We start from the raw sequence: 12447 nt of genomic DNA, 5'->3' as shown, positions 1-12447 counted from the left end.
CAAATACCCTTCACTGGGTACTTCATCGCTCAGGTTCAAATGCTTCATTTGTGACATACTTGAGCGTGGCAAACAACCAAAGTAGCCTCATCTTGGCTGAGCAAATGTCTGACCCACAGCTGAAACGAAAGAAACACGGTAAAGGTAGATATATAGCAGACTGATCTCATAAAGAGACGTATGTATGACACGCCAATTCGTATGCCATTTTGGCGTGTTATCAAGACGCATAATCGCTTTTTAGCGTGTTTATCAACACCGTTTTGCCTCCATTGACCTACATTGAGTGTGAATTATCGCCGTAGCGAGTAGTATGAAAGGACGGAAGTCCGCGGAGGGGTAAAACACGGGACTCTCACACAGGAGAGCCGGGATCGTGTCCTGCGTGTGGTGTTTATCAACTGTGGTTTTTTTTAAGCCTTCCCCAATATTCTTCTCCTAAACCCAACCTTTTTATTTTTGACCTTCTCGCGATAGCACTGCACCTTCTCGCGATTACGCCACGTGGCGTGTATGTTTACATCCGCTGTATACAGCGTAGACATACACGTGGATAGCTCATAATGCGTATAGATAAAATGGCGTGTATGTTTACGCAAAGTCACGATGCCACGTTGATAAATTGTTAAGACTAATGAAATTACGTTGATAAAAATGGGAATAAAGACCCCGGTGCATTAAAATGAACCAACAAAACACATGGCGTCTTGGATATGAATATTTCACCCAGTGTTAGTGTAAGACTTCAATGAAATGTTGGAACTTTATTTTTTTCTTTTCAAATTCAAGTTTTTTTTTTACAAAAAGGCTTTTAAAATCACTGAGTCACAGAAAATCAACCAGAGAGCTACAATGTGTAAATAAATGGAACACAGATTACAGTGTGACACATAATATTCCGTCATGAATGGACATCTCTCTCTGACGAAGCAGGAAACGGGTCACCTCGTGTGCTTGTGGGCCCTCTTTGTTAGGCCACAAGGCCGCTTATGACAGAGCAGCACATGCTGGTACTGAGTAGAGGACAGCGCTGACAGGGGGGGACATTCTTCACAGTGTCACAGAGGCTGGCTGGCTGACTAGTTGGAGGTTTGGTTGAATGTGTGTGTGTGTGTGTGTGTGTGTGTATAGGGAGGCGGAGGACAGCAGTGTGCTTTGTAATCCTGTGTTGCTCTCCCGACTCGGTCACTCAGACTGCGGCCCACATTACCAGCCGCAATTGGTATCTAATGGCATAAAGATTGAGGCCTGGATGGGGGGCATCAATCACAAGGATGTGGCTCAGCTGACCCTGAGTCCTCAACTAGAGGGAGGTGAGACTAGGGGGGAGACTAAGGGGGTGAGAGAGTGGGGGAATGAGTCAGTGAGAGATAGAACGTAGAAAGTACTACATACTGTAAGCAGACGGTATGTAGAAAGAAAGAGGGGAGATGATAAAAAAGGATGAGTAGTGACCTCGTTATTACTTATTTATCTTCAAAATGTAAGGCAGGCATTCACTGTGTGCACTAATACAAAGCTCCTGAGGCGTGTGTGTGTGTGTGTGTGTGTGTGTGTGTGTGTGTGTGTGTGTGTGTGTGTGTGTGTGTGGGGGGGGGGGTGTTTTATGCCCGCACTGACATAACTTGGACCTGAACAGAGGTGACGTGGGGTTGATTTAGCTCATTTAATTGAGGATTTATTCCAGGCTAAATATTGTATTTATGTCTTGGATTTAAGCCTGATCTTGGGCCAAATTACAATAGCATTCATTCCTCACAGCTAAATGGCATCTCTGTGAATGCATCCAAATGAAAAGTGAATAGAGGACGTCTCCCCAAGTGTCCTACGAATGTGCGTACCGGTGGGGCTGAGACGTCTTTACAACAGCTAACTGACCATTTTAAAGCATTTTGACAGGGAAATCCTAACTACTGTATACTATATACTTTTTTTTTAATCACATACTATACTATATTTTCTGATAGACTGTACATATTTATATTAATTGACATATGTTCATTCATTCAGCGATCCAGTGCAGAGATCTAGGGCCAGCTGCTCAGTGTTTTACTTTTTTATTTAATTTTTTATTTTGTTTTTATTCTTATTATTTTGGTTTGGTTTTTTTACCTTTACCTCTCCTCTGTTGTATTTTCATTGCTTTTGCTGCTATTACACCTGAATTTCCCTCTGGGTATTAATAAAAGGTTCTTCTAATGTTATCCAGCTCATTTTTTAATGAAATTTTTACTTCTTTTTTTTTTTTTTTAAGTCAGGGGATAACCCTTTTTTAACCCTTGTGTTGACTTCGGGTCACATTGACCTGTTTTCAATTTTTGTTTTATATCAGAAAATATGGGACGTAGCAATAAGCGCTGAAAATGTGTAGAAGAAAAATTTTAACAATTTAAAACGTTGGAAAAAGCAAAAACAAACTGTGAAAAAAAGGCGTCAAAAACATCAAAGAAACACACAAGGGTTAAATGTTTTTTGGGGGCTTTTAGACCTTTATTTTGATAGGACAGCTGAAGACATGAAGGGGGAAGAGAGAGGGGGAACGACATGCAGCAAAGGGCCGCAGGGCAGAGTCGAACCCACGGCCACTGCATCGAGGAGTAAACCTCTATATGTATGGGCGCCGGCTCTACCAGGTGAGCTAACCAGGCACCTTGTAATTTTTACTTTTATCCCATGTAACTTCACTCCAACAGTGATTGAATTGAATTTGACAAGGCCCCCTTTTCTTCTTCTTTCCCTCTTTGTATGTTTGCAAATGTTTTGTGTTCAGGTATTGAGCTTCTTATATCGACTTTACTTTAAAAACACAGCATCAACATCAGAACTGGTTTAGTCTAGATCAGGATGAAAGGGGAAAGTGCACCACTTCCTGCTGCCTCGGACGTGCAGGTATTGAGCCGAGCGGAGATGCCAACAGCCCACTTAATGCTTAATACCGCCGTCTTTTATCTAGAGAAAAAAATACAGTGAGCTGAGATGGTAAAAAGAAAGGAGCACTTATCTCTTCCTGGTCACTAATGGTGGTGACCTTAGCAGCATTGGCATCAAGTAATGTTCAGAGGCCGTTCCAAATTAGACTTAAAAAAAAAAAAGAGTCAAAAGCAAACGTCAGATAAACAGGGTGTGAAAATAGCCTTTAATTATACCGATTTACGCCTTTGTTGATACAGATTTTGAAAATTAATGTTGGTCATGGACGCAGCGAATGGTAACCGCGACTAAATAAAATGTAATACATTGTATTTTAACAGACGTTGAATCATTTCCTTACTGAATTAAAATAAAGACTTATTCTTAGCTTAGTGAGCAGTATGAGACTAACATTGGAGGATAAGACCTTCTAAGGTAAAAGAAGGCATATGCAAATGATTAGTGACATGGAAGCATTGTTTACCCAGCTTTGTATTTACCACTACATCTCTGACTGTGACGGATTTTGAAATGTAGCCAGACAGTAGAGCGCCGCAGCCACTACATCCATCGTTGCTGTTCCCTGGAAACAATGTATGTTGGTGTTCTCTTCTGGTTATTTGTCCCCCATTTGCATTTACATTGTCTAATTCTTAAAGATGTTGAGACCACCTCTGCAACATCGCCCCCACCATTTTATGACTAAGAACACAATCTGTGGTCATTTTTCAATCCCACAATAGCTATCTGTTAGTGGAGCAATACAGACATAAAAACTCTTTATTTTATGTGTATCTTTAAACTGTGTCTGTGTGTGGCACCACAATTGTAAAAACAAAGTCCCACTGCAATGCCTATACACATAAAAGTGCGTGCACAATAGCAGGGCCCTGGATGCAATGCAGCAATTATTAATGTCAGTGGTAACATGGAAGGAATAACCAGCATACTGACAGTTTATTTACTGGTAGTAAGGTTTGTTCTGACGGTGGCTAAAAAGCCCATTTGTCCATACATGTTAACCTAGCTGAGAGAGTGTTGGGACTAGAATGACCAATTATTTAGGAGACAGGGGCCCTCAAAGTGCTCAAGCGATAGCGGGCACAACATGAAAACTTTAGGAGATGTAAAGAAGTGCCTTATTAATAACATAAAAAAAACGAGTTTATGCACTTTTTATGACATTCTATACTTTTATAGAATTGTAGATAGATTGTTTATGACATTGTAATGACCTTTTATGACATACTATACTGTGACTTTTTTTTGACATACTATAACTTTTTTTGACGTACGGTACTATACTATGACTTTTGTTATACTATGACCAGTGTTGCCACAGTTACTTTGAAAAAGTAACTTAGTTACTTTAAAGATTACTTGATTTTAAAAGTAATTTAGTTACTTTACAGATTACTTGATTTTAAAAGTAACGAAGTTAGATTACAAGTTACTTTATTAGTTACTTTCAGCAACTGCCGACAACACCCCCACAGCCTCAACATAAAAATGACAACCGGTTTACTGTGAGGCAGCTCGGCATTGCCAGTAGTAGGGATCTGGTTTATTATGGCACGAAAGAGAGCCAGTCAAAGGTGTTTAAGGACATCATTTCCTCTACAACATAGGCCTACTGCCCGACCAACTTCTTCAACTCTCCCCCACTTCCTGGTTTTGCACCAAAGTCCAGCTTTTGTTGTTTGGGTGGTGGGTGGGGCCTCCTGCTCTCTGCTTCGCACCACCTGCTGGGACTTGGGCTCTGTAGGTTTTTAGCTACATACTATAATATGACTTCATGAATTTTTTTCGACATACTATACTATGATTTTTTTCTGGCTTTTTGTGACATTCTATACTAGGACTTTTTTTCGACATAGTATAATAACACTTTTTATGACTTTATCGACATACTATACTATGACTGTTTTTGACTTATTATACCATGTCTTTTGTAGAAATTCTTTATATACTATGACTTTTTTCGATATACTATACTCTGACTTTTTAATGAATTTTTTTGACATACTATACTATGACTTTTTATGACTGTTTTTTGCTATGACTTTTTTCTACGTACTATACTATGACTTTTTGATGACTTTTTTCGACATACTATACTATGACTTTTTTTCGACATACTATACTATGACTTTTTTGCGACATACTATACTATGACTTTTTAGTGAATTTTTTGGACATACTATACTCTGACTTTTTATGACTGTTTTTTGCTATGACCTTTTTCTACGTACTATACTATGACTTTTTGATGACTTTTTTCGATATACTATACTATGACTTTTTAACTAATTTTTTCGACATACTATACTATGACTTTTTTTGGACATACTATACTATGACTTTTTAGTGAATTTTTTGGACATACTATACTCTGACTTTTTATGACTGTTTTTTGCTATGACCTTTTTCTACGTACTATACTATGACTTTTTGATGACTTTTTTCGATATACTATACTATGACTTTTTAATTAATTTTTTCAACATACTATACTATGACTTTTTTTCGACATACTATACTATGACTTTTTTGCGACATACTATACTATGACTTTTTAGTGAATTTTTTGGACATACTATACTCTGACTTTTTATGACAGTTTTTTGCTATGACTTTTTTCTACGTACTATACTATGACTTTTTGATGACTTTTTTCGATATACTATACTATGACTTTTTATTACTTTTTTTCGACATACTATACTATGACTTTTTCATGACTTTTAGCTACATACTATAATATGACTTCATGAATTTTTTTCGACATACTATACTATGATTTTTTTCTGGCTTTTTGTGACATACTATACTATGACTTTTTTCAACATACTATACTAACACTTTTTTCTACATACTATACTATGACTTTTTTTCGACATACTATACTATGACTTTTTTATTACTTTTTTCAACATACTATACTATGACTTTTTAATAAATTTTTTGGACATACTATACTATGACTTTTTTTCTGACATACTATAGTATGACTTTTTTCGACATACTATACTAACACTTTTTTATGACTTATTTCGACATCCTAACTATGACTATACTGTGACTTTTTTCGACATACTATACTATGACTTTTTTTCGACATACTATACTATGACTTTTTAATAAATTTTTTCGACATACTATACTATGACTTTTTTATTACTTTTTTCAACAGACTATACTATGACTTTTTAATTAATTTTTTGGACATACTATACTATGACTTTTTTTCTGACATACTATAGTATGACTTTTTTCGACATACTATACTAACACTTTTTTATGACTTATTTCGACATCCTAACTATGACTATACTGTGACTTTTTTCGACATACTATACTATGACTTTTTAATTAATTTTTTCGACATACTATACTATGACTTTTTTTCGACATACTACACTATGACTTTTTTGCGACATACTATACTATGACTTTTTAATTAATTTTTTCGACATACTATATTATGACTTTTTATGACTTTTTTTGATATACTATACTAGGACTTCTTATGACTTTTTCGACATACTATACTATGACTTTTTTCGATATACTATACTAGGACTTCTTATGACTTTTTCGACATACTATACTATGACTTTTTATTACTTTTTTTCGACATACTATACTATGACTTTTTCATGACTTTTAGCTACATACTATAATATGACTTCATGAACTTTTTTCGACATACTATACTATGATTTTTTCTGGCTTTTTGTGACATTCTATACTATGACTTTTAATAACATACTATACTATGACTTTTTAATTAATTTTTTGGACATACTATACTATGACTTTTTTTCTGACATACTATAGTATGACTTTTTTCGACATACTATACTAACACTTTTTTATGACTTATTTCAACATCCTAACTATGACTATACTGTGACTTTTTTCGACATACTATACTATGACTTTTTAATAAATTTTTTCTACATACTATACTATGACTTTTTTTCGACATACTATACTATGACTTGTTTGCGACATACTATACTATGACTTTTTAATTAATTTTTTCGACATACTATATTATGACTTTTTATGACTTTTTTTGATATACTATACTAGGACTTATGTATGACTTTTTTGACATACTATACAATGACTTTTTCTGACATACTATACTATGACTTATGTATGACTTTTTCTGAAATACTATACTATGACTTATGTATGCCTTTGTCTAACATATACTGAGTTTTTTCGACATACTATAGTATGACTTTTTTTCAACATACTATACGACATTTTATGACCTTTTATGACATAGTTTACAATTACTTTTTTACAACACACTATAAGAAGGTGAGATGTCTCCATAAATGTTCAGAAATGTCTGTATTTATTGACAGTTTTTTCATGATGGATTGAATTGTCTTAACATATATACACTTTTAAACTATGCTGTTCTTGTTGGTAAGTAATAGCAACAGAGAGGAGAGAGAAGAGCACGGCCACATCCATTGGACATTCGCGTGTCACATTTTGTTAGAAAGGTGACAGGGTTACTCTAGGGACCCATGATATCCACAGCACCGTTCATGGGAATCTAGCTGTTACTGTTCTGGAGTGTAAATTAATTGTTTTTCCATGGATCAAAGTCTTGGTCAATGAAGCATTTTGGCTGATGGTTGTATTCCACAGGTCAGGAGAGCACTAGAGTCTTTAGTGGTCACTCTTTCCAGTAACTGTTATGACATCAGGTTGTGGTCCAGAACTGACAGACTTGTGAGTTGTGCCATTCTTAGGTTTAGTAAGATGTCGAACAAAGCTGCAAGGCATATACGGCGTATACAAGTTAACTAATGTAATTGCGAATGGTGCATCAAGTGTTAATAATTAGTCTATACAAAAGTGTGACTGTTGAGATGTTGTGTAATTTGTATGTATTAAGCGTATTTCAAGTCATGCTGTGCTCAGTGCCTTCCCATTGTGTGTGTGTCCATTTAGGTTGCTGAGCCAGTATGTATGTAACTATATGTAGTCTATAGTGTTGGCTGAGCTTGTCATTTGACCCTATTGACATCCTGAGAACACAATCAATACAACCCCCCCCACACACACACACACACACACTCACACTCACACACACAATGTTGGATCTAATCACCATACGAAAAAGGCATCAAAATGTTTTAATTGTAAATGTACATATTTATGCTCATATGGAGAAAAAAAACAGTGTGGTGAGCTGCCCCTTTGTTAATACAAATCTCGACAACAAACTGGTGCAAAATAAGAAGACAAAAGACAAAATGCCTGAATGAAAACAATCAGGCTTAATATATAGACAGTACATGTGCATAAAGACATATAATACTGTTCAAAAGTTTGGAATCAGTGGTTATATTGATGTTTTTATTCTTTTCTTCAATAATAACTTTTTTAACAACAGTATAATTAGACACCAAGATGATTTACATTTGAATTAGTTTTGCAGTTTTTCCTTCCTGAAATTATTCAAATGTCAATTTAGTTGGTGTCTCCACAGTGTTGCCTGACAGGGGAGAATGCTGTGGGAACCTGGATTTTGAATTTTTTTTTCCAGTCCAGAAAAGCTTAAGTGAACATTGAGTTGTCAGTCCGTAATATGTTCATCTGATATTCCAACAGTGCTAATCCTAGACTAACATTCTATTTCTATTGTGAAGTTGGAAGAAGAGTTTTGCTAAAGCAACACGTTGTTGTTTAATTCCAGCTCGTTATAGGCCACATTATTGTGCACTTGACACTGAAACAGGAACCTATTTCTATTTAAATGTGCACACATTTTGATTCTAAGCTTCCAGTTTCTTTTACCAATGACGGTTGATTTTTTCTATTCTTATTCAACTGTTGCTGAAAAGGGATCTTTGTCTCTCTCTGCCCTTTCAACTGTCTGTCTGGTTGAAACATTATACAGCATTTTGTTTTTCAGGTACAAACAGAAAAAAACATAAATTTGTAAAGAGGACTTTTTACAACCTAAAAGCATGAAAGACCATTAAAACATATAGAGTATTCCTCTCAGACATCTGACTGGATCCAATCAAGCTGTTATGGCAGGAGATTCCAAACGTTTGAACGGTAATGTAACTCTTCTCTGTATGTGCAGTTGATAAAAGTGACTTTACAATATTTGATGAAGGTTTTAACACGATTGGTGAAGGGAAAAAAGTTTTGCCATCACTCAAAACTTGCTATGATATGCATAAAATATATATTTGGAAATTAAAATAAACTGAGGGTACAAGCAAAAAGGGAATACTGCACAGACTTCCTTTGTAAAATCTATTTAGTCTTTGTTTTAAAAAAAATCCTTAGTGCATTTGTAAAATTGTTTTTATAATGAATTTGCATAATTAATAAATATTACAGAAGGAGATATGTTACATAAAAGTTAGTATCACAAGTAAACAGGCATGGAATTTACTGGAGGTCATGAGAAAAGATGTATAGTGTATCTTCACAGTAATAACTGAATTAATAGGCATATAATTACCATCAGTAGTATGTGTTTGATGATACCGACCTTGAAGTTACATTACAGTCCAGAATAAACATTACATTTGGATGATCAGTTGCATAATATTATCCCACAAAGGGTCCTAATGTACTGGTAAAGCATTTCACTTATAGTGCATATACAGACGTGTATAAGGCCCACATCTACAGATAATAGACCCTTTTCCATTACAGAGGACCTGAGCAGATATCAAAATGTAGAACTTCAAATGTTGGTGCAGGGAAAAACAAGAATTACATGTATTTCATAAAGGACAAATCGCAACAGTTACATCCTATGATCTTCATTCTTCAACATCTCAATAGTAGTAGTCTTTAAAATTCCCAGAGGAGACTTTCTCTTCAAGCAAATCCTTGTCACACAACACCGCCCGCAACAGTGTTTTGCATTGATCTAGTTAGGTCCATGTTGTTCTTTGCAGCGTCGCTCCGGATTCCGAGTGGGATTTTAAGTCAGGAGGACTTTATTTCAGCTCAGTTAATTTCAGCTCAATATCTTTCACAGAAGCTCGAAGCTCTGGTTTAATGGTGTAAAACAAGTGTTTTTTTTCTCTGTCAATATGGCAGACTGCATGACAGAAAAGTAAAGCCCTAGAGATGCAGAGCCGCACAGAAGTGGAAAAGCCTGCCAGTATTCATAGTAAATGTCTAACCAAAGCTGTGGTGGAAAAACACATTTTCTCTGTCAATCTGCAGGTTTCCAATTGTTGTTTTCCCGGGACATCAGGACCAACATATACACACAAGGGACGAGAAGAGCATGTTGATGAAGAAGTTTGCCATTTTTCCCAGTTTGGGTGCCTGTTGATGAGATGGTGGATACATTTCCAAGCCACTATCAAAGACCCTCCAAAGGACCCAATTTTGTAAATTTTCTTAAGTCCATGAGAATATCTCCAGTGAAATCCCCTGTGGGCACTATGGCTATCTTGTTTCCTCGTTGAGAGAATCCAGTTCATACACAGGTCCCTTGATGGAGCACGGTGTGTTTGCGGTGCTTCAGACCCAGGCCTCTTTCTTTGAAGTCCATCACTCGCTGTTGTGATGTGTCGACCAGAGCACTGGCTATTGCAATACCTAGAAACCCAGAGAGAAAGGGGAGTGAATAGAGAGATATAACATGCTGTTTCAGATGTAATTTCATTTAAAGCACTGCAAAGTATTTTCATTGTATTGTAGGTGGCCTGTTGAGGTGAGGCCATGGCCACTCCACTAAGTTGATTATGGCCGATGACCACCTATGTCATTTTGTCAAATACACAAATTCATTTCCTGTAGGTCAGTATTTTGAAGTTCTTCTCTCCACTACAGAGGAAAAACGTGGAGTTCCACAAGGTTCTATTGTGGGCCCCCTCTTGTTTTATATGTACACACTCTGAAGACACAGCTGATTCTAAGAAATTCTTTTGCCATATTTAATATATATATATATATATATTATATATATATATATATATATATATATATATATAACCAGCAAAACCAGCTATGATATGCATACATGTATAATACTTAATATGTATATAAATCATTTAAGATTTGGAAATATAAAGGGCACTGAACCTAAAAGCAAAATATGAAATATTATCTGTTTTGGTTTAGATTATTTGTAGTCATGTCTCATTTCTTTCTTTTCATAATAAAACATCAAAAGAAATTGTTTATAACAATATATATATAGTTGTAAGTTTGGAAAGTGACAATAAAATGACCACTATCAAAGAAATGTATTTTAATGTATTCAGATAAAATGTGTTTTGAATTATAATTGAGCAAATTGAGGCCACAGAAAAGAATAGACTAGAAGAAAGCAAAGAGGTTCAACTAAAACTGTATTTAAATGAAGGCAAGTCAAAACCACATGAAAAAAGGATAATCGTGGGGAAAACAAAGCTAAAAGCCTCGCCACATCGTCCTACGTCCAAAATTTTCAATCAAAATCTCTCAAAAAAACAAAGGGGCTAACGCTGAAGTCACTGAAGCGTACCACACACCATACTTTATCTTTCTTTTTCCTTTCTTCACCATCCAGCAGGATGTCATACCTCTCAAAACAACTTCTGTATCTGATGCTTGACTCGCTCTCCCCAGCAGAGCTTACAGAGAGCAGGCTGGATGCACCAAGGCATCAGATGCCTCGCAGCATTGTGTTACCTTGGCAGTAGCTGCTGTTGTTAATGTGGATTTAGAGTCATGGCAGCTCTTGCAAGTGCAGCTAGTCCTGTCTTTCCCTCCCGACAAACGTGGGCTTGACAATGCATGGTCATTATGACAAGAGCTCAATCTGCTGGGATGCGAGAGCCAAATAAACAAAGCAGGCAAACAGTGGAGGGAATCTGCTGCGCTCTTGATATGATTTGGATGCAGGATGTTTCCAGCATTTCACACTCAAGTGATTCTTGGGATATTTTTTTCAGTGGGTGGAAAGGGGAAAGCCGATTACACAGTTGCTCAGTGTGTGCCTGTGTGTGTACGTGACTCTGCAGGTTTATGTGTGTAACAGTGCAAATACTGTTGTGCATGCACCTGTGCACATACATATTTTTGCAAAGTTCTGACCATACAGACCGATATTGCAGCCAACAGTTATGTGCTCTGTGATTTGCTAGCGGCACCTGGTCTGTTGAAACTTGGTTTATTATGATTGTTTGTTTCACTTTGGCACTTTGGTTTGTGTTGTCTACCACAGACAATACTTACATTTGGCTTTTTGTTGCTATGGTAATTTGTAGTTTAGTCCAAATGGCATGTTTGCAGATCTTCTGTACATTTTAGGATAGGACTGCACCATATATTTTTTTTATCGTTTTTTATTGCAATATACACATTGTGAAAGGCTGCGAAATACCGCAAAAAAAAATGATTTTTTTGTGTAAGTTAGAAGAAAATATCAGTAGAAAACTGCACTTTATAATGTAACTGTCCATCTGTTTTTAGTGGTGCCTTTTATATTCAATTCAGTGTTCAATTTGTTCAATAAAAGTTGTTGGAAATGATTTCCAT

General features: G+C 36.0%; 1 protein-coding gene across 3 annotated transcripts in view; it reads right to left on the bottom strand.

The window, feature by feature from the left end:
• Positions 1 to 7265: 7265 nt before the first annotated feature.
• Positions 7266 to 12447, bottom strand: part of atrnl1a (attractin-like 1a) — a 345015-nt gene continuing 339833 nt past the window's right edge. For all 3 annotated transcript variants that reach the window (XM_039784008.1, XM_039784009.1, XM_039784010.1), the window contains one exon: positions 7266 to 10521. In XM_039784008.1, the coding sequence (XP_039639942.1) occupies positions 10400 to 10521 (122 nt within the window). In that variant the 3' untranslated portion in view covers positions 7266 to 10399. The remainder of the gene's footprint in view (positions 10522 to 12447) is intronic.

The sequence above is a fragment of the Perca fluviatilis genome, chromosome 19 (genome assembly GCF_010015445.1).
Source record: "Perca fluviatilis chromosome 19, GENO_Pfluv_1.0, whole genome shotgun sequence".
NCBI classification, from domain to species: Eukaryota; Metazoa; Chordata; class Actinopteri; order Perciformes; family Percidae; genus Perca; species Perca fluviatilis.
The sequence above is the reverse complement of the archived record's forward strand: the minus strand, read 5'-3'. Positions and strand labels throughout refer to the sequence as shown.